Source organism: Anabrus simplex, chromosome 1, assembly GCF_040414725.1.
Source record: "Anabrus simplex isolate iqAnaSimp1 chromosome 1, ASM4041472v1, whole genome shotgun sequence".
NCBI classification, from domain to species: domain Eukaryota; kingdom Metazoa; phylum Arthropoda; class Insecta; order Orthoptera; family Tettigoniidae; genus Anabrus; species Anabrus simplex.
Window position 1 is genome coordinate 96,540,622 of NC_090265.1, and position 24,448 is coordinate 96,565,069.

Consider the following 24,448-nt stretch of genomic DNA (forward strand, 5'->3'; position numbering starts at 1 on the left):
ACCAATTTCAGTAATATCTAGGGATCAGTCTGCAAACTAGAACAAAGACTTTTTATGTCTTATTCAAGAGAAAACAGTAATAGCCGCAATTTTCTCCATAAAGAATGAGTGATTCGTATTTCTAACAACAGCAATGATGTTTTTTGACTCCGCTATCCTCCCGTTATATCTTTCGGACTGGAGCTGATTTGGGAAAAGCTACAATTCAGGGATTTTGAGAAAATTGAAAGTGTCAAAACTAGCCTTCTAAAATATGCTCTGAGAGATGGGGAAAACAGCACCGTCGAGGATGATCTACGAACTCGCTAAGGAGTCCTTGTACACTGAAGATCTCAGAATACGACTGTTCCTGTATCTGCAGAGCAGAGCAGAAGAGAAGCTGGGAGGAGAGATATAAAACTAGATTTCTACGCTACGAGTCCCACGACTGAGAGAAACTGGACGAAGGATAATCAAGATCTAAGACACGCAGCGACACGATTCGCCATTCATGGCTTCCACTACGAGACACGAGGTATGTATGAAATAATCCTACCACAGTCAGAGCGGTAGTTGTGTGTGAGTGTGTTGTGCAACCAATTATGTGACCGGTACCACCTCGCAGTGCCACAAAACGTAATGACACTGACAAGTTTATAACAAGAACTAAACTATACTAATACTCATTTGGGTGATAGTTTCTTCTATATTAATATCCCCATCGCTAAGCATTGACGTCTATGGCGGGACGTTCATCTTTATATTTATTGAAAAAGACACTCTTCAGGGACACTTGAAGAAATACCTGTGGTTAATTTTAAGCACACCGTTCGTATGTTGGTGTAAGTGTTTTTTTTAATGCAGAAGAGGTAAGAAAGTACCTCATCCAGGATTGGTGTAGTCACTAGTTCTGCTGTATTCAAATTGAGAAAGTTTTCTTCTTTGTAATTTATTCTTTGCCCGTTTCTGTTTCCGTGCAATGCATATCAAATACTAGGATGTAACGATTTCTATTTTTATTTGAAGAAGCAAATTACAAGTAAAAATACATTTTGTAAAAAGTAACGATTACAAGTATAAGTTGCTAAGAATGTAATTCGATTGCATTTAATCAATTACTTCCAAACTCTGATCATAATGAATCAAACACAGTGTCGTTTCAGTGCATTAAGTGAAATTATGTGAAATTATGAAACCAAAATCTCCACTAAAATTAAGTGTCAGTGATCTTCTGCACAAAGCATAGATACTTTCAAATATTTACAGCAAAGATATCTCTACTCAAGACACACGTAGGCAGATTAATGACACTAAGTTTTACATTTGGGTTCTCAACTTTCAGGATGCCTGATGGTATGGAAGATGTGCACTCATTCGGCCATTTGTCTCCGGAGTTGAAGTGATTGTTTATCAATTCCAAGTCAGTTTTATATGCCGGTTTGCGAGAATTTTGTCTAGATGTTCCTAGTTGACTCACGTCTTCATCTATTGGGAGTGCTATGTTCTTGAGCTTTATAGACCAGAGATGAACAAGATTTTTGTCTTCTGATCGGAGGAGGCAGGATGATACTCAGCACTGGAAGCCACTTCATTGGAGTAGGCAGGAATGTACCAGTTATGATTCGCATGTTGTGGCGGAGCTGAATATCCACAAGGTGAGTGTGGCAGCCAGGAGCGGCAATTGGGAATTAGAAGTGGAGGGAGATATACAGACAACAAAAAGTACCCGGGTTGAGGGATATTCACATCAAAACTGAATAAAGCTACAAAATGGTAAGTTGTTGATGGTCTTTCAGCCAATTTTGACAGAGCGGTAAAGGTTGACAATTTACTAATAATGCGGCAATAATAGTTTTTTGAGCTTTTGATTCAATACTATACAATACAAATGTCACCAAAAGCAATATTACAAACGTATTATAATTAAATAGAAGTATGGCGTGATTATAAAATTAAAAAACATTTAGTATTTGACTACACTCTAAGAAACTAACAGACAGAATTAAATAGACTGCCAGACTGACGATGTCACGCGGCAAGCACTTGAATCATACCTCAGTGTCCACGACCTTGGCAAAAGATATACCTCTGTTACCCTTCCTCACAGCATTTGCAAACTATCCACTACTTGCTGTGGCGCTATACAAATCAGTTAGCCACGTCGAATGTCATTTTGTGCGTATTTTTGATAATTTTGTTAATAATTAAATTAAATAAAGGAAAGAATCAGCTGATAAGACAACAGAGATTGCACCAATTGCTTTTTTTAATTATTCCTATAATTCCTAGTTTCAACTGGCTAAAATGGAATAAAAAGGTAATTTTTCCTCCACAAAGTGAGTAGGCGACTGCTAAAATCGCCCCCCTTAATCGCCGTTACTGGTGGCAGCTGTTGAGCCATACCGCGGAGCAGTACTCAGCTGAAGAATAGATACGCACTATATCACTTGTTCTTAACGTGTTCCAGCTAGGCGCTGAAGAAGGTTTTTATGCCTCTTCAGTTTTGCAGTAGATTTACGTAGGTATGTTCTGTATGTTAGGAATCTCTCCAGATTCATCCCCAGATAGTTAAGGGTGCCAATGTGCTGTAGTGCCTTTCCTCTAAAAATCACTCTGGGGAAGTAGTTTGCAAGCCTATTATTCAGGTGACAAGCAGTTACTTCGCTTTTCTGTGGGTTATGTTGCAAACACCATGTTTTGAAGTAATCAACAAGAACTACAAGGATATGGACGTCAACATCCAGCGCTTCAGCAAAACAGGTACACTGAACAGTGAGGTTGATATCATCCATATATATGAATTTTCGGGACACTGTTTTAGGAAAATCGTGGGTATACAAATTAACAAGAGCAGGCGAGAGAACCGAACATTGTGGTAAGACATTATTCAGCTTTAGGAATAGGCTTCTGCTGTTCTCGGAGAAAACTTGGAATAATCTGTCACTTAGCGTGTTGTCTATCAAGGTTGTAATCTTCGTACAGGGAACATCCTTGACCAATGTTAGTAACAGACCTTCCTTCCAAACGGTGTCGTATCCTATTGTGAGATCCAGAAAGACAAAGACGCTCTTCAAATTCTTTTCAAATCCATCTTCCACAAAGGTGGCCAGGAAAAGGACTTGGTCGCTGCAATCTCGGCCAGGGTGGAATACTGCTTGTTCAATTAGGATTAAAGCTTCAATTATTGGTGATATTCTGTTCAGGGTCAATCTTTCTAGAAGCGTGTTTAAATTTGTCAAGTCATTTCGGTGGGGGATTACTACTACTACTACTACTACTACTACTACTACTACTACTACTACTACTACTACTACTACTACTACTACTACTACCACTACTACTATTATTATCTAATTGTATTTGGTATTACGTTTGTAATTGTATAGCAGGCAAATATGGTAATTTTCTAATTACTGATAATACGCAGGAGTCGTCAATATGTAGTAATTCACGATGTATTCTTGTGATATCTAGTCATAGTCGACACTCCAATCGAATTTCTGCGCGAGGCGCTGGATGCAGGTTTTTGATTATGTAGCACGTCCTTGACTTACTATGGCCTTGATGTCTTTGAACCCAAGTTACCGAAGTGGGTCGTGGGGTGGTATAGGGTGCTACGTTTAAATATCGCTTTGGGATCAAGCAGAATGTCTTCCAAGAAAGTTTCAGTCAAGAAATCGTCTCAGTCAGTATTTACTAGAGCAGTGAAATATGTTAAAAAGAGACAGAATTTTATTAAAGTTGAAGTGAGTATTGCTGGATACCTGAGATACGTGACATCGTGTGTTTGTGATAGCCTATAGTTTGAGGTTAAGTAATTTTAACATGCTTCCAAAGTTAGGAACAGTGTTCTCCGTATAGATAGATAAAGGATGTGGAAAATCAACTGTGTGGCAATGTATTAACTGTATGTATTTTACTTTCTAGGACTCGAAAGATGATGTTAAAGTGATAAAACCAGCGCCCGTGGCATCTGAAGACGAATCTCGTGGTATTGTTTATCTCAGTCATATCCCTCCTGGTTTTTATGAAAATGAAATGAGAAAATATTTCAATCAATTTGGTCATGTTACTAGGATAAAACTAGCTAGGAGTAAAAAGGTTTGTTACCTATTTCTTTCATTTTAATATTAATTCTTCTTTTCATTATTATATTTTAATACAGTTTCATAGTGTACACGTGTATTGCACGTCGTCTCCGAATTTATATAGATAGATTCAGACGTTGTATTATTCTGGCATAAGGAAATGAAAAGGAATATAACGAAAAGCGGCAATTAAGTTTGAAATACATACTCTATAATCATAGTAATATCATTGTTTTAAATTCTCTGTACGATTGGTAACATCTATGTTATTTTGTCATACATTTGACATGGATTTATGGTACTGTAGTTGGATGGTGTTCTGCATCACCTGACCTGGCGCTAAAAGTAGATTCCCAGATATTTACACAATCGCAAAATCCTTTGTATTAATTCATCTTTCCTGCGAAATAAGAAGTTTTATGTGCGAAAATGAAGATAAAAACGTGGATTTTCTTGATTTTAAATTTGTCGTAATCTGAGATAATTTGAACTTGTTGGTCACTTGATGCTTTATTGCAGTGCATCATTTACTAACCAGCAAAATTGTCATTTAGTGATATCTGATTTTAAAAAATTCCGTGCATTGTAGAATAATGCACTACTTAACAAATTATATTGCTCCTTTGAGTACAGGATAATCTTCTGCCAAATACCACATTATGTGTTATATTGATCATATTAATCTACAGATTTCTTTTGCTAATTCCTGCAATTTTGATGCGTAATTGTGACTCAGAAATGGTGAAACCTTTAATTTAACGATTCATTTTCTGCAAAACCACGTTGAGAAGAAAATTCCAGACAATAAACTATATAAAAAGTTTAAACCTTTAGCTACCAGATGGAGCAATAATCGGAAAAAAAAAAAAACTTTGGCACTTGATCAAATGATGCATAACACCATCCAATTGAGGTTGTAGCAAAACAGTAATTCAGTTACATTCTTAGGGTTGCTTGTCTCAGGAACTACACACCATGCTCTTGAAGCCCTGTTGAGTTAGAAAAGAAACGGATACAACAATGAAATTGGTCTTTTACACATCCTGGAATTTTATTATCCAAACTCCCGAGTGATAAAGCATTCATTACTCAGGAGTGCAAGATCATGTGGGATTTCACGGATTTATAGTAATTAGCACGAACCCTTTGTGTGTAAGGTTTTGCTTAACTGCTGGTACCTATACAGTTCTGTGCAGTGGTGTGCGGTGAACATGTTTGTTACCCCAGCTGCAAAAAGATTAAGTAATTACAGCCCCACCACAAACAGTTTCCAAGTAGGTATTCATAGCACCATCATAACAGAATCTAGAGCAGATTTTAAACAATGTACTTATACAGAGTGCACATGAAGCCCATATACCCCTACTCATTTAATATTTATTTCTATTGTCAGATGCCGGGCTGAGTGGCTCAGATGGTTGAGGCGCTGACTTTCTGACCCCAACGCGGCAGGTTTAATTCTGGCTCAGTTCCATGGTAATTGAAGGTGCTCAAATACATCAGCCTTATGTCTAGATTTACTCGCATTAAGAAGAACTACTGCAGGACCAAATTCTGGCACCTCGGAGTCTCCGAAAACCGTAAAAGTAGTCAGTGGGACGTAAAGCAAATAACATTATTATTATACTATTGTCAGATATCCATTGTTATAGACTTGGATTATTGATAGCATTTAGCAAACCCCACGGCACTTGACGCCCTTGAAAGGGCTCTGGCCTGCCCAGCGATCGCTACTCAGCCCAAAGGCCTACAGATTATGAGGGGCCGTGTGGTCAGCAAGACACATCCGCTCGGCCGTTATTCTGGGCTTTCGAGACCGGGGCTGCCATCTCACTGTCAGATAGCTCCTCAATTCTAATCACGTATGCTGAGTGGAACTCGACCTCAGGTTGAGAGAAAAATCCCTGACCTGGCCGGGAATCAAACCCGGGGCCACCGGGCGAGAGGCAGGCATGCTACCCCTACACCGTGGGGCCGGCATTGATAGCAGTTGGTGCCAAGATCTTGAAAGAATGGCTGATACAGGTGATTATGCGATTGAGAAACTTTTGCTGGCCCCTGTTTGGACAAATCAGCGAGCTAGAAAGAGGACTATAGAGTGGCTATTGGACCACGATATTTGAATTTACTTGAACGGCACATCCGTCATATTTTAAGCGATCAAAACAAGGGGGCGTGGTGATCAAGCAAGTACACAGGCTGAAGAAATAAAATACCATTTCAGTTTTCTTAATTAGGAAAGCACTCTTACGATACATAATGTCTTTTTATAAAGGCTGTAAACTACAAGATACAGGCACATGCTTTACATTTATTGTGTAAAGAAGGAAAATTGACACATTTCCAGTAATTACAAAAGAAATCACAATACAATGCCATTAAACAAATTTAGCCTTACAATAATTAAAGTATAGAACAGAAAACCTTGTCCAAAATAATATAACAACATAAAGAAATAATTCATAGCCTATCACTTGAATAATAACATTTCCTGGTCTCTTCTCAGTTGCCTGGAATCAACTACTCAGTTAAAATCCTTGACGTGGTCAAATCCGGGGCCCTCTGAACTGACGGCCAGCACGCTGATCATTCAGCCAAGGGGCCGGACACTAAGCAATAATAATAATAATAATAATAATAATAATAATAATAATAATAATAATATAGTAATATCGCTGGGCTGAATGGCTCAGATGGTTGAGGCCCTGGCCTTCTGGCTCCAACTTGGCAGGTTCGATCCTGATTCAATCCGGTGGTATTTGAAGGTGCTCAAAGCAGTCAGCCTTGTGTCGGTAGATTTACTAGCACGTAAGAGAACTCTTGCGGGACAACATTCCGGTACGTTGCCATCTCCGGAAAAGTAGTCAGTGGGATGTAAAGGCAATAATATTAAAATTTACGAAGAATAAGTATCCTAGAGCTGTGGAGTACAAGGTTTGAAGTGAACAATGGTGTAATAAAGTGTCCCATAATAATAATAATAATAATAATAATAATAATAATAATAATAATAATAAAAAAATCAGAACAATAAGTGTGTTAATGATTTTAAATCATATACTAACCTCAGTAGTTCACTTCCACATTTATGGACAAAGATTCTGGTAATGACAATACTTTTTATTTGCCTCATGTTGCACCCTCTCAGAAACGTCTTATGGCTAGTGTGGGATAGGACAAGGCTAGGACTGTGAAGGAAGTGGCAGTGGCCTTAAGTTACTGCAGCCCCCGCATGTTTCTGATGTGAAAATGGGAACACGGAAAACCAGATATCAGGGCTTTTGGCAGTGGGATTCAAACGCACTATATCCCAAATGCAAGTTAAGAGCTACGTACCATGTAGAACATAGCCAACTTGCTCAGTAGTAGTGGTGATATAGGACTGAAAGGCCTCATATTACTCCGTATCGTAGGCAGAGTGTATGAGGTGAGTAGGAAATTTAAAAAACTTGTAGGTGTGACGTTGGACAGCAAGCGTCTTTTATCATCGTTGTTCTCCGTATATTTATTTTCAAAATGTCGGGTACTGTGCTCTGTAGGATGCCATTTAATAATAAATAGTGTCAATAGTTTTTCGTACGGTTTTCGGAGAAGCTGAAGTGCCAGAGTATTGTCCCGCTGGTGTTCCTTTACAGACAGGTAAATCTACTGACACAAGTGTGACTTATTTGAGCACCTTCAGATACCAAATATGCCAACTTGGGTTCAGAAAGCCAGCGCTCTACCATCTAAGCCACTCAGCCAGGCAAGAAACTGTTTTTGTTTCGCTGTTTTGTCAGTTCCCACAGGAAAATAAAAGTAGGCCTACTGTAAACATGCTGGGTTGTGTTACAAGCACACACATAACTTAATTCTGATAATCACCAACTGTATAGACTCACTTTACTAAAGAAAAACTTATTTGAAATATGATATAGACCTTTCCTTTGTGTTTTCCCTACAATTTATGCAATTGCGAGCTGCACACATAGAGAGCATTATTTATGCTGTTAATTTGTTCGACCTAATCTACCGATATTAAAAGTAACACACTGTTAGTGGAGGAAACTATATGGATGGTGCTTAGACTATGAAGTCGCTATTTCGCCTTGGCACCACCCTGAACGCTGTAGCAGCCAACTTAGCCACTCTATAGTCTTCTTTCTAGCTTGTTCTGGCAAGTAAATTTGAAATGCGAGGTACAGTTATTTGAGTGGTTTGTGAAAGCGTCACTGACAAAGAAGACATTGTTAGCATGGGAAAAGAAAGCCTTTTTTCAACGGGCAGTGTTTGCGACACGCCAAGAAGTGGAAGACCATCCACCAGACTTGAACTTTGTGTTAACATGGAAAAATCTATCAAACAATCTCCAGTCAAATCCATGTGGAAACGTGCGCCAGAGTTGGAGATACTGGAATCAACCATTAGGAAACACATCAAAGTGGATCTGAAAATGAGGTGTTGGTATCCATTGAGTGTGAGTGAATTATCAGATGATTTGGAGACATGTTGATGCTTGTGGTTCGGATGCTGCAACAATTCCAAATAATGGCTCAGAAGGCAGAAGCCATGTTTACTGACTATTGTGTGCTGTATCGCAGCTCTTGTAGTCGCAGTGTTTACTCTTGGGGAAAGAAAATCAACATTTTTTCACGAAATCGAGCAAAACCCACCTCGCGTCATGATCTGGGCCGGAATGAAACAAGCACATCTGTTTGGCCCACATTTTTTGGATTGTTCTGTTAATCAGAATAGTTACCTCCAGATTATTAATGATTGCCTCATCCCGCAGTTGCAGAATGCTGGAAAACATAGATGTTGTTTGGTTTCAACATGATGGGGCGCCGGTTCACTTTGCAGTGGCTGTTCGACAACGTCTGAACGCAGTCTTTAGGAATCGCTGGATCGCTCAAGGATCAGACTATGATCCAGCTCCTTTTCCATGGCCACCAAGGAGCCCTGATCTAACAATACCCATTGACGCACTTTGGGGTTACATCAAGGAACAGGTGAGGAAGCAAGGGTATGTTGTAATCGATGATCTGAAAAATGCAGAGCGCGAAGCTTTCCAGACTGTGACCCCAAGGATGTTGCTTAATATGAGCATTAGAACACGGCAGTGTATTCAGCTGTGCAGAGACCATGGAGGATATTCGGATGTTTTAGACCCTAAGATGTAAGATGTAAGTAGAAATAAACACATAATGAGTATATGTACTTTTATATTGTGTCAGTTTGAGTTTAACTTAATTTAATTTAAAATAATAAATAGGAGTATACAGACTTTGTGCGCACCCTGTAGTTTCACCCGGTAATGCTTAGTCATTGTCAGAAATATATTAGAACTTGCTTTTTGTTTTTTTAGGTAAAAATCCTAACCGAAACTTGCACAGAAAAAGTTCCAGGTATTTTACCATAGCCAAAGTTTGTTTTAATTGCTTACTGTATGTAGGTACAGTGACAACAGATGTAGGGAAGTATTCCTCACAACGAATAACTGTTATATTCATGATGAATGCCACAGAACTTGCAAAAACTTCACCTATAATCCAAGAAGAACACTACAAAAGTTCACAATCCCTACCATCATTACAGCAAACCCACGCATACACAGCAACAAAAGACAAAATTCTTGTATTTCGCACTTGGCTCTGTGTTTATGCTGAGCGATCTAAATATTTTTCTGCGTATATTGTAAAACGTCCTCTACACATGCCATCGTATGTGTAGATGAGGAGAGGTGTGTATTAATACAAACACAAGTACTCTGTCCCTGAATGAGAGGAATTAACCATATGCAGTTAAAATCCACGGATCAGAGGCGAGGGCGCTCAGTATTCAGCCAAGGAGCCAGTTTGTTCCATATGAATTGAGCTCTACAAATTACCATAAGGACAGGAAACCTCTTGATGGATAATACAGTGAAAATGCAAACATTTAGTTCCTTTTTTTCTTTAATGTCTCCTACTAGCCCAGTGTTATGGCCAACCATAACTTTACCTCCATCTTTTGCTATAACATTGCATTTAGCCCACCAAAATCTCCATATGTGACACTCTTCAGAAAACAGTACCTTAAGTTGGAAAATCTCATTTTTGGTTTATTTTATATTTTGACAAGAGTAGGTAAGTTTGCTAACATTTTCGTGACAATCAGAAGTCTCTAGCTTAAAAACTGATCGTGTTATGAAACTTGTAAGACAGAATTTATTGAATTTCAAGAAAATCAATTTGAAAATGAGGCATTGTGCACCGAAAATATATTAAAGATTTAAGAAAATCTGACTGTTTCACTGGATAAAGGAATATCAGCTTTGCATATTAGTATTTCATTAATATTTAGGAGGGTTTTTTTTTTCTCCAGGAAGTAATTATGTTCAATATGTGAAAAAAATGTGAAACAGGAAGTTTTAGTTTTGTGGCACTCATATATGCAGACGTTCTGTCCTAATATGTACAAAGAAGATTAGGATACAATAATTATAATAATAGTATTAATGCTAATGTTAATAATGATAATAATGTTGTACATTTTAAATGATAGTTCTGAAACTACACACATTCTTCTTAATTTTGCCCTCATCCAGGATTTGACAGGCTCAGGTCATGTTTGGTGGGAGGATATCACCTTAATGTTTGTCACTTTAACATCTGGATGCTGCATTGTCCAGAAACAAAATCACGTTTCTCTTCTGCCTACGCATTAAGGCAGTATTATTGGACCTTTATGTTGATATGGAGTAAAGAACTGATATCAGAGGTAAAAGTTTTTGCGGATAATGTTATACTGTCTTCTTCTTATTCTACCGCTTTTCCCACACCTGTGGGGTTGCGGGTGCGAACTGTGCCGCACATGTGGATTTGGTCCTGTTTTATGGCCGAATTCGAATGCCCTTCCTGACACCAACCCTATATGGAGGGACGTAATCACTATTGCGTGTTTCTGTGGTGGTTGTTAGTGTAGTGTGTGGTGTGAATATAAAAAGGAAAGTGTTAGCACAAACACAAACACCCGGTCCCCGGGCTAGAAGAATTAACCAGAGGCGATTAAAATCCCGACCCCGCTGGGAATCGAATCCGGGACCCACTGAACCGAAGGCCTCAGCGCTTACCATTCAGCCAATGAGTCGGGCGGATAATGTTATATTGTATAGAGTAATTAATAAGTTACAAATTTGTGAGCAACTGCAAAAAGACCACAACAGTGTTGTAAGATGGACAGCAGGCAATGGTATGATGATAAACGGGGTTAAAAGCCAGGTTGTGAGTTTCACTAATAGGAAAAGTCCTCTCAGATTTAATTACTGTGTTGATGGGATGAAAGTTCCTTATGGGGATCACTGTAAGTACCTAGGTGTTAATAATCACATAAACGGTATTGTAAATACATAAAGGATACAGATCTTTGCACATGTTTATGAGGATATTTAGGGGTTGTAGTAAAGGAGAAGGCATATGTCTCTGGTGAGACCCGAACTTGAGTATGGTTCTAGTGTATGGGACCCTCACCAGGATTATTTAATTTGAGAACTGGAAAAAATCCAAAGAAAAGCAGCTCTATTTGTTCTGGGTGATTTCCGGCAAAAGAGTTGCGTTCGTAGCTTATGATTTTCATTTCCATATTGACGTATAATATAATAAGAGTTTGAGGGAATTTCCACCATTCAACTACATTCCATGTGTTTATGGAAATAGTTTTAAATCAGATCAACTTTCTTAACCCTTTACTGCATGAATTATTTTTCGTTTCTGTTTGGTGAAGAAAATTTCAAGCAATGTGTTTCATGTCAATGTATATATAAATTTTCATGTTAATGTGTATATTTTCAACTAGTGCATTTGTTTCCAATAGACCGAGCTTGATAGCTTCAGTCGCTTAAGTGCGGCCAGTATTCGGGAGATAGTAGGTTCGAATCCCCACTGTCGCAGCCCTGAAAATGGTTTTCCGTGGTTTCCCATTTTCTCACCAGGCAAATGCTGGGGCTGTACCTTAATTAAAGCCACGGTCGCTTCCTTCCCACTCCTAGCCCTTCCCTGTCCCATCATCCCCTTCCCTGTCCTATCATCGCCAAAAGACCTGTCTGTGTCAGTGAGACGTAAAGCAACTAGCAAATGTTTCCAATAGATTGAAACAAGACCAACGAGTCTATTCTGTGTTTTATGAACACACAACAGTTTTTTAAACCAGAACCAAGAACTTTTTAAGTGCCAAGTAATTTATGTCTTTGTGTGCATTTCATTTCAATGTGTGTATATTTCATCCACTTTGATCCAATTAGATTGAAACAAGACTAACAACTCCAAGAACATTCTTAAAGCTCCATGTGTTTCATATCATCATAAGTGTTTCATGTTGATTTGTATATATTTTCAACCAGTGCATATGTTTTCAGTGTTCCGTGTTTGATGAACACACGACAGTTTAAACCAGAACTAAGAACTTTTTAAGTTCCAAGTATTGAATACCATGTGTACGTTACAATTCAAGGTGTATGTTTTGCAACCCATTGATGTGTTTTCAGGCAATCGCCATTTTATGTATAATTTTTTATTATGTTGTCTTATGTCAACCAATCAAGTTGTATGTAGACAACCCTAATGATGTTATCAGATTCCCCTTGATTTGGTATTCAGCAAGAACAGATGATGACTCCAGAGGAGTCGAAATCGGTCTTTGTCCAATAAATTTAATATATTTTACAATGTGTTGAATGGTGGAACTTCCCTCAAACCCTATTATAAAAGAGTAGCGTTATGAAAATGTTGCAAAGTTTGGGCTGGGGAGACTTGGGAGAAAGGAGACGAGCTGCTCAACTTAGTGGTATGTTACCAATATAATGGGTCTGTTATTGGACAGTATAAATTTTCAGGCTAACTCATTCCTGTTGCCAGCATTTCACTCCAGTGTGCTAAATTGGGCTCATCAGTTGGTAAATAGCACACCTGATAAGACGCATGGCTACTGCATACTGTGGAGGCTACTGTGTAGGCTATTTGAAGCTACCGGCAGTGCCAATGCTCCATGAGAGACTTTGTTTCTTTTGTAAATGTTGAAGCTTGCCACGCTATCAGATATGCCAGTAGTTTCAAATAGTACTAGACAGTATATAGGTGATGCTTTCATATGGGCTGCTGTTGATGAAACAGTGGATGCTAAGGGTAGATTTATTGCAAATCTTGTGTTGGGGAAGCTGGAAAGTGACAGTGCCTCAAATCCTTGTTTGATCTACTGTAACTGGGTGAGTTGGTCGTGCGGTCAGGGGCACACAGCTGTAAGTTTTCATCTGGGAGAGTGGGTTTGAACCCCACTGACGGCAGCCCTGAAGATGGTTTTCCATGATTTCCCATTTTCATACCAGGCCAATGCTGGGGCTGTACCTTAATTAAGGCCACGACCGCTTCCTTCCCACTCCCACTTTCCTATCCCATTGTCTCCATAAGACCTATCTGTGTCGGTGCAGTGTAAAGCAAATTAAAGAAAGAAAAGAGGAAAAAGATCCTCTGTAAAGAGCCAGACTATACAAATCAAACAGCAATTGCTAATGATACCACTGCCCTTGGAACCAGTGTTGATGAGATGGATAGAAGCCATTAACTTCTATAATGAGCACCTAGATGCTATAAAGACTGTTGTAGATACTTTTGATCCTGAAAGTGCTGTATCTGTTTATGAATCACCAGCTGCTTTCAGTGACTCATCTCCTCAATTGCCTACATCAGCAGCAACTTCAGCTGGTTTCCAGAAAGCATCAAATGTCTAGAAACATCAGGACTGCTGCTGCAAGATTCTGTTAGTTTTTCAATAGCACCCTCTATGACTCCAACTGCTGCGCAAGTGTATAGAGTAAATTGCAAAAAGAGAAATCCTGCTTATTTCAACATTTCACAGCATGTGCTGAATTCTAAATGGAGATGATGTTGATCCACACAAGGATATTTCTCCAGCAAAAATTCCTCTCCTAAAATTCACCCCAGTTACATCATGTGACATTGAAAGATCTTTCTCTGCATATAGGAACATCCTGAGTGACCAACTTTTTCATTGTAATGAATAAACTTGCTTTCAGTGTTGTAACTAAGAAAATATGTTTGTATTGAATATATGTCTGATTTATTGATATAATCCAGAGGACATTATAAATACACGATTGTTCACTGTGTTGCAAAATTTAATATAAATTGTGTTTTGGTTCTTTCTGTTATATATTTTGCCTCTTGAAACTACATACAAATCCCAGCTCTAATTACAACATTATATTAAGTAAACGAGGGCCAGCAAAATCTCTATGAGGCCATGGGTTGGACCAAGCTGCTTCTAGCATAAATAAGTCTTCGATTGTATTTGAACTAAGCCAAGGCTGAAAATTTGATTTAGACTCCTCTGACATACACTGAGTGGCCAAAAGCCACGGACCGGGCGAGTTGGCTGTGCGGTTAGGAGCGCGGAGCTGTGAGCTTGTATCCGGGAGATAATGGGTTTGAATCCCACTCTCAGCAACCCTGAAGATGGTTTTCCATGGTTTCCCATTTTCACACCAGGCAAATGCTGGGGCTGTACCTTAATTAAGGCCACGGCCGCGTCCTTCCAACTCCTAGGCCTTTCCTATCCCATCGTCGCCATAAGACCTATCTGTGTCAGTGCGACGTAAAGACACTAGCATTTTAAAAAAGTCACGGGAGGGGTGTCTCATTAGAAAATGTGCCGTGTATGACCCCTGAGTGTTGCGGCTAGCTGCGGCATAGCTGAGCAGTCTGTCACAGACGCCAGTGTCATGAAGATGGCAACAGGTTGCGAGTTAACCAACTTTGAATCTGGGATGATCATTGGTGCATGGGTCATAGCATTGCGGAGATTACATGCAAATTTGGATTTCCGAGGTCAACAGTGTCGAGCGTGGATCTTTAATATTAAAGGAAGAATGTTACCACCCACATAAACTGCCGCACGGGAAGATCACAGGCGTGTAACTGACGGACATCACCTCCGCAGAACTATACTGGGCGCTCGACGGGCTGCTGTGAGTCAAATCTCCGCCCAGTTGAATGTTGGGAGTCAAGAACCCATTTCTACGTGGACTGTAAGGAGGCAACTGCACCGCATAGGCTTTACTGGCCCATGACCAACTCGTGTCCCTTTGCTGACACCCCGACACAGCTCAACGGCATGCACGGGCCTGCAAACTTTGGCAATGGACCGTGGAACAGTGGTGGCGTGTGGTATGGTCTCATGAATCTCGGTTCAGTTGTTTTGAACTGATGGGTGCGTGAGAGTGTGGTGTATGCCCCATGAAGCTATGGATACTGCGTATCAACAGGGTTGTGTCCAGGCGGGCGGTGGTTCAGTTCTGGTCTGGGTGGCGTTCTCTTGGTCACAATTAGGCCCCACTGTCCGGCTGCAGGGAGCACTGACAGGTGCATATTATGTGGACATTCTTTCAGACCATCTGCATTCCTTTCTGGCTCGAGAGTTCCCTGATGGAGATGATGCCCTGTTTCAGCAGGACAATGGATTGGCCCTCCAGCTTCCGCGATCTTAATCCGATCAAGCATTAATGGGATGCTGGTGTATGCTCCATGAACCTCGCACCAACTACACAAGACCAATTGTGGGCCCAGATCCCTCCAGAATGTTTCCAACACCTTGTAGAGTCATTGCTTCGCTGTATTGCTGCTGTTTTGAGGGCTTGCGGAAGAGCAACTCGTTATTAACATCACATTCAGTGCCTTCCCATGACTTTTGGCTACTCAGATATATGCTTATTGGTTAAATTACTGTGTGATATACTTATATATTATAAATACAGCTATCTTTTATGGGAACAGTGATTTTTTTCCCATTTGTACAATTCAGTGGTAAGAGTTACCTTATTGAATCTACTTCTGTAATACATTTGAGTAAATACAAGTTTTTTCTTTTTTACAATTTGTTTTACTTCGCACCATTACAGATAGTTCTTATGGCGATGATGGGATAATGGCCTTAATTAAGGTACAGCCCCAGCCAGCATTTGCTTGGTGTGAAAATGGGAGACAACAGAAAACCATCTTCAGGGCTGCCAACAGTGGGGTTCGAACTCACTATCTCTCGAATGCAAGCTGATAGCTACTTGACCCAAATCATGCTGCCACTTGCTCGGTAAATACCAAAAATTAACTGTGTTACAGAACATTGAAAATTATTTCTTGCTTTTGGGAATTTGGCCCTACAGTCTAGGAGAAGCGAGTCGGCTTCTTAACCAGAGGCCTCAGTTTCGACTCCCTGCCAGGTGAGGCATTTTTATGTGGATCTGAGGACTGGTTCAAGGTCTGCTCAGCCTACATGAGGACAATTGAGTAGCTATCTGACGAGCTAGTAGCCCTGGTTGAGAAAGCCAAGAATAAGGACCGAGAGGATTTGTCACGCTAACCGTGCGTCACCTCTGAATATACAGGTCTTCGGGCTGAGCAGTGGTCACTTGGTAGACCAAGGTGTGGCAAGTCTGTACTGCCATAGGGGACGTTTGAGAATTCAGCTTCACAAAGAACTGGGTCAAGAAATATGCAAAAGTGGGCATATAGTCCTCGTTTATTTCCCATATGTAAAATTATCTTGCTTAAATCATAAGTAGGTACATTGTCATTGTCATCCTTATCGTCTGTGTGTTTTTAGGATTCACTGCTAGTATTATATTTTTATAGAATTATTATGATTGTAAACCTGAAAATGGCTTTTAATTTTTACAGACTGGAAAAAGCAAAGGTTATGCTTTTATTGAGTTTAGATATGCTGAAGTTGCAAAAGTTGTTGCAGAGACGATGAACAATTACCTTATGTGCAGTAGGCTCCTGAAAGGTAAGAGAATTCATTTGTAGAAGTTTGCTTTTTATGAAGGAATTTATTATGACAGCATTAATTATAGTACGCGCACCTTTTAGTGATTCATGCACACCCTAGTGCTGAATCAGTCGACCTCGGTTATCTTCGAGATTCGTATTGGCAACCTTTAAAACACAAACTATGAATTGCTTATGCATCGCTGTGCGACATCTGGTATACACATTATGTACTAGTACTGTTGTTGTTTACACAGCAACGCCAAACTATAGAATTCATGCTAGGAACAAGATTCGCATTGAGAAATGTTATATACTGTTAAATAATGTATGTGTGATACAGTTGTTGGCATAAGATAATAAATGTTAAAAAATTCATATTGATCCATCATATTATAGATTCAATTCAGATTTCATTTCTATTCAGTTGGCAGTAACCGGAACCGGGAGAGCTCCCTCCTTACTCCTCACCCCCGTATAAACTAATATCGCTAAAAGGTGTGCGGACTATACATTTCTCATTTAAACTGTGAAAAGGATAGCAGTTTAACTAATTCATTGAGGTTATTTTGGACCACGAGGAACAAAATGATGCAGTGCTATGATCCTGGAGAGAAAGTCATCTATTTCTGGTGTGTAAATTTCCCAACACAAAAAGTGATCAGTTGAAAATGCTAAGTCCCAAAGTACAAGTACAACTGATAGGAAGGAGCACATTAACAGAGACTAGCTGATGTACCCGTGCTTCGCTACGGAATTCTACATTGTATACATCTAGGTTAGGTAGTGTACACATTGTGAGCAAGACTGTATTAAATTGCATAGCTCTTAACATTACCCTGGAAACACGACGGAGTAATCACTAAACGTCTTTTTTCTCATAAATGAAGACTGCGCTAGGGAATTTTCATTGTAATGGTAGGCCCGCTTGCCTACCGTCTGTCACAATCAGGTTGGGAAATTGCATTATAATGGCAGACAGTCACTCTCAACCTGCCTTTTTACATCCTCAGAAAGACTGTCTTAGTGGTTTTCCCAACTGAAATGAACATAGGTCATTACAATGACGTCAGTAGGAATGGCGCGAGTAAAAGCAATGATTTCACATAAAATAATCAAATGAAAAACCACACAGTTTCTCACTTTTAATGAACAGTACTATGCTGTGATCTAACAGTCCAAAGTTCCAGAGCTGGAATGACCAGGCTGCAGACAGCCGTGATCCGTGAACACTATGTCTTTTTCCGGAAAGGGTGGGGTCGAATAGTGGAGAGTCCCAGTTCAAAACTGTGCCCTTTTGCTAATCAGTTTCCTAGGAGTACCCGATGTGTAGGAAAATCTCAATTCACTACACTGGCGGCGGAAGAATCTATCTGACTTGGAGGCAATTTTTTCCTCCAAGCCAGAGGAGAAACCCCTTCTTCACTGCTAATTTTGAATAAAATGAATGTAGAATTTAATAAAAATGAAGAGGAAGAAGCTTTTTAAGAAACGGCTCCTTTCAGGGTTGAATTTTAAGTTATTTAGTGAATTGTGGTGCTATAATTTGGAATATGCTTAAATTGTAATTCTAGACCAGGTCATACTACTACTACTACTACTACTACTACTACTACTACTGAGTCTCTGCCTTAAGAGTGCACACTGCTCATTCAAAACAGCGCGTCAGAGTAAGGATCGAATTGCTGGAATACTATGATAAACCAGTGAGTTGCGTACCAGCAGTATGGTATCAGAAAATGTGTGAACCAGAGGAATTACATGCTAAAGAAGAAAGTCTTCTAACTCCCCAGCTATTTCCCGCCAATATTCAGTCAGGCTGTTATACTCGATACGCAGCAGTAATCCCATCTATCGGAGTTGAGCGGCAGCATAAGAGACAAAGAACATCACCACAAACAATGGTCAATGTGATGTTATTGTTGATCGATGTTAAGCCCTTTCAATATTGTAGGCCTTCATATTTAGTTTTCTTCCGACTCTAAAATACCACTCTTATCATAGTTGGTACGGTAAAATTGAATAAAACATAAATGTTTGGAGATTGTATTCTCTATAACTTTTGTTATGTAGTACTTTTCGATAGGACCAATAACATAGGTATTTAAAATTAGGCGCCTTCCCCTAAACTACAATTTCATACAGGGCGAATAAAATTGTTTATAACTTAGACTGTAGTTTCTTATTCCCCGACTCTATATACTGACTTTCATTAAATTCTGTTAACCCATTTTCTTGTGGCTCGGCGTTGATATGGACTTGGCAACAAAAATACAAATTCATGAATATCTGTGTTATCAAAGCTGGTACAGTAACAGTGTATGAAGTAAGTGATTGGAAATTTAATTCTGTATAACTTGTTATGGTAACGAGAACAAGTCAAATTACACAGTTTACACACACAACTCTCGTCCGGTTCATGAAAGATCCTGGTTTTGCAGAGTTTGTAGTGGTATCCATGAATTGCCATAGAATTGATAAAATGTCTGAGGTCCTGGTTTGTATTGGTCCATGTTCTGTTCGTCATTGCTTCAGTCGTATAGAATTCGGGACAAATATCATTCCTTTTGGCCACTCTTTCGTCCAGGAGTTTCTTCCATTGGTCTGTGGAATGCTCTAAGAGAAATAGGCCTATAATTGACTTATGTTTAAATGACATGTAATCGCTTTATATACACAAATTGTGTGCTATTAAATTATATATAAATTATATATATATAACTTGTTATGTAATATTTATCGATAGGACTGCTAATAATATAAATATTTGAGAATTCAATTTTAGGCCTTCCCCTGAACTACCATTTCACTCAGCGTGATTAAAATAATTTATGGCCTAGATTGTAGCGGTTCATCACCCGACTTTACATTCCTATTTTCATTAAATTCTCTTCAGCCGTTTTCTACTGATGCGCATACATACATACAGACAAATTACGGAAAAGTAAAAAATGCATTTCCTTGTTACTGTGGACATGACAGATACGGAAATATCATTCATTTCAAATTCTGAGCAATGCACAGGCAAAACACTTATTTTATATATAGATAACATTTTAGGCCTTCACCTAAACTACCATTTCACTCAGTGCGAATAACATTATTATAGTCTAGATTATAGCGACCTATTCTCCGACTTTGCATACCAATTTTCGTGAAGATACGACCACTAATAAAATAAATATTTGACAATTAAATTTTAGGCCTTCCCCTAAACTACCATTTTTCTCAGCGTGTATAGCCTATATTGTAGCGAATTATTTCCCATCTTTGTCTAGCGATTTTCATTAAGACACGACCACTAATAACATAAATATTTGAGAGTTAAATTTCAGGCCTTCCCCTAAACTACCATTTCACTCAGTGTGATTAAAATAATTTATAGCCTAGATTGTAGCGGTTCATCACCCGACTTTACATTCCGATTTTCATTAAATTCTCTTCAGCCGTTTTCTCGTGATGCGTGTACATACATACATACAGACAGACAGAAATTACGGAAAAGTAAAAAATGCATTTTCTTGTTACTGTGGACATGACCGATACAGAAATACCATTCTTTTCAAATTCTGAGCAATGTACAGACAAAACTCTTATTTTATATATATAGATTTAATGGCTAGTTAATGCATGGAAGTTTATGTACACTTTGCCAGGAAGTGGGTGCACTTCTGTGCTTATGCACCATAGGGTTGATTTAGGAAAGGATCTGCTATTGACCTTGGGGAAATCCACTACTGTTCACTTTTTTTTTTTTAATAGCATTAACCATACATCTAGATATTATTAAAGTAATTTATTTTATTCTGCTTTTTACATGAAGGTCCAGGGCTACTTGTGTAATTTTAAATTTATGCTGTATTTCATAATATCCTTTGTGCTGCTGGATAATTTTTAATTGTCCATTTTTTGCTACAGCTTCCTTCACAGATAAGAAGTATTCTAATAACTTTTGGAAACCAGTTACACCCAGTAACTGTCCAACAGCTAGGAATAGGAGAAGGGATATCATGATTAAAAACAGCTTAATCAGCCCAGCAAAGGAATTGCAGTTCGCCAAGAATAAGAAAAAAAAGTTGGATAACTTGCTGGAAAAATTACACGCAAAAGGAATTGATTATGATTTTCAGGTATTTTATCATATTTTTGTTAAATATGTTTGTTATTTATGTGAGTGTAATAATTTAATTTCTGTTTCTCTTTTTAATCTTCTAATTTTTTTTATAAATAACATATATTTATTATATAATTAAACTTATGAAAAGAAGGATGGAAAGAAGGGAAGAAAGAAAATACAAACATTTTAAATTGCTCTCCTAAACTACTCTGGCCAGCAGGAACAATGCAACACATTGTAAATATTGGAGGAATTATGTGTAATTGTCTATTAAACACAACTTCAGTTACTCGTCTTACATTTCTTGATGGTGAAGGTTGTCTGTTTTTTTTTGTTTTTTTAAAATGAGAATGGTACGTTAAATGTGGTTTACGACTACCCCTGTGACATTCATCTTATCTCTCCCAGAGCCTGGAAAGGTGTTTTTACAGGATATTGTGTAATAATGCTTATTACACACTTTCTCCACACCCAGCTCTCTTCTTCATCCAATGAGTGCTGGTTTTAATTAAAAACAGAATTTAAACATCGTTGCCGTAGTCTCTCTCTACTTCTTGTACCCTCCAAGGCCCAATACGTGATTCTTCTAGGTAACCTATGCACCTCCACTCATCTCTTTGTTTTGAGTACTATCCTGCCATTGTTCCCTCCTGTTTGTTCCAGCAATCATTCTTGCTATTTTCATGTCTGTTACTTCCAACTTATGAACAGTGATGGAAAAAATACAAAATAAAAATAATCGAGCCAAATTCACTCAATTACTATTACCTTCTTAATAAGTAATCAGTACGGTGTGGATATTTATGACCTAAAAATTGCCCAAATATGCTCTTAAAAATAGCTAAATATGACTCAAACAAAAATTTTAAAGACATTAAAGATACAGTTCATTATACAATCTTATGACACTACTTCAGTTAATTTCCTTATTAGTTCTTTTAACTTAATTACACTGGTCTCTATCATAAATTCATTAGCATTATTAATCTGTGATCAGTACTGAAGATTTAAAAAAATTAATATTGCTGTCTTACACAATAGTGACAGATACCACATCACTGCTTCTGCAAACCAATGAAAATTGTATTAGTTATTGGAATTTGAATGCACAGAACACTTAATTGAAGCAAAATATAGGGGGAAAAACCATACCTTTTATTCTTCATTCATCTTAGCATTTTTGTGTCCAGCATTGTCGCCATATTCCTGATCAAACGCTCTATAGCATTCACCGTATAATCCCGAATACCACCTGCCACTCTATAAGACCCACACACCTGAATTTCCAACAACAAAATTTGGAAAAAAATAAATCCCATGCTTGCTTACCAATTTTTAAAATTTCTGCAAGTGTGTCACAAAATTGCTAATTTAAAACATGTTTAATTCAGTACATATACAGTTAGTCACGATTCAAGGTGCAGTGCAGTGTTCATAGAGAGTGAGAGCATATCATGCTGTTAATGGAGTTTTGTCAGTCGGATGGAAATGTTAACCCATGAGCAGACCTCTTGGGTGTTACTTGACAAGAGTAGGATGTGTGCAGGCACAAGGTTTCACCGTCTCCCTACCTCATCGTTATTGTAGAGATCTAATCCAATTAACTATACAGGGATAAAGTTACTAAATTCACTAAGCAAGATATATACAGGGATATTGGCAAGACTCCAGTCAGGATTTAGAAAGGGAATGAGGACAGGTGATAACATAATGGTTGTTAAAACAATAATTGACAGAATTATAAAGAAGAAAAGAAGCACACTGTACATCACGGCAATCGATTTAAATAAAGCGTTGATTTGGTGAGTAGGCGGGCTGTCGTATACGGTATTGAGTCAGATCAGAATACCAAGGAAGATAAGAGCAATTGAAAGTACATAATAAAGAATTTAAATGTTCTATCAAGATGAAAGGTAGGGTAGTACTGGGAGAGAGATTTTCAAAACTGGGTCTGAAATAGAGTTGCAAATTGCGTAGCTGGGGGAGAGGTGATACTCCCATGTGGCGTGTACCAGGTGGCGGATAGGGGGGTCATAACCGGCTTGCTGGTGGACATGTGCAAAATAAAATAGCTCTCGGGGACCAAACACACCAACCCCTGTTGGGGGGGGGGCGCAGATGAAGAATACACCCGCGGTATCCCCTGCCTGTGGTAAGAGGTGACTAAAAGGGGCAATCCAGGGATGATGACATTAGAACCATGAAACTACTTGTGCTTAGTACCATTATGTGAGGAACACCATGGGTCGATGTTACTTGCAGTTAGTACCACCATGTGAGGAACACCATGGATCTATGTTACCAGTGAGTAGTGCCTTTATGTGAGGAACACCATGGTTCTGTTGTTCGTAGGGTCTACGATCGTATGTATTCCACCGAAACGGGGTAGCGGGCATTTGGCTGCGTGAACTAATGTCCATGTGCTGTAACACTGTGCTGGGTTCAGAATAAATCTGTGCTACCTATGAGTAGTACCACTTTATGGGAAACACCATGGGTGTATGTTGCCTGTAATTAGTACCACTATGTGAGAAAAACCACGAGTATGGCTGGCGCCCGTGGTAAGTACCACTATGTGCGAAAACCATGGGTGTGCGATACCTGAGAGTAGTTCCATGATGTGACGAATACCATGGGTTTGTATTACCTGTGGTTGTTACCATAATGTGTCATACAACGTGGGTCTATGATTGCCTATGATTAGTAGCACTATGTGAGCAACACCTTGAGTATACAGTACATTGCCTGAGATTAGTTCCACTTAGTGTGGGACACCCCAGGAATACCGGCGCCCATGATTAGTCCCACTATTTGTGGAGCACCATGGGTCTGCGTTGCTTGTGAATAGTACCCTTATGTGCGAAACACCCTGGGTTTGTGTTACCTGCGAGTGATGCCATTGTCATACCTGCCAACCCTTCCGATTTACCCGGAAACTTTCCGTTTTTTAACTCGTCTTCCGATTTTCCAATTTATTTTAAATTCTTCCTATTTTTTACCAATATAACCTCCAGTACCGTCAATACTCGTACCCTAGGATAAAGGATAAATTCTTATGTGCTTGTGTAATTTACCCAACTTCATTTTCAAGCGTTTTTATTTGATGCTTTATTTCGCGAGTGTATCGTCCGTCGCCTTCGTGTTCGTGTTCCCTGCTCGCTACAGCAGCATGTGTGCTTTACGGCTGGGGATTCGGGACGGCAATCGTCCTACAAGCAAGAGATGCTAGCGAGCGCTATCGACTCAGTTTATCGGGACGAAAGAATGAGTTTCATATTGTGTGGTTCACGCACTATTAACATCGTTTCTGTGCGTAATTTCGTTGGAATTGTATGCCGCGTGTTTTTTCTAGCGGTTCCGTGCTTTTTTGCCGTGTCAAAGTCGTATGTTAATAATGTATGAGACATAGCGATCTGTTTTGTATGTGGTAATTTAGCGCATTTCAGTGCATTTTTTTATTCTTACTTCATTAT

General features: G+C 39.0%; 1 protein-coding gene across 1 annotated transcript in view; it reads left to right on the forward strand.

The window, feature by feature from the left end:
• The first annotated feature begins 3,522 nt into the window (after positions 1–3,522).
• The window catches only part of LOC136862034 (MKI67 FHA domain-interacting nucleolar phosphoprotein-like), a 39,670-nt gene continuing 18,744 nt past the window's right edge, over positions 3,523–24,448 (forward strand). Inside the window, exons 1-4 of the mRNA XM_067138859.2 lie at positions 3,523–3,725; positions 3,907–4,080; positions 16,769–16,877; positions 20,777–20,988. Of these exons, the coding sequence (XP_066994960.1) occupies positions 3,627–3,725; positions 3,907–4,080; positions 16,769–16,877; positions 20,777–20,988 (594 nt within the window). The 5' untranslated portion in view covers positions 3,523–3,626. The remainder of the gene's footprint in view (positions 3,726–3,906; positions 4,081–16,768; positions 16,878–20,776; positions 20,989–24,448) is intronic.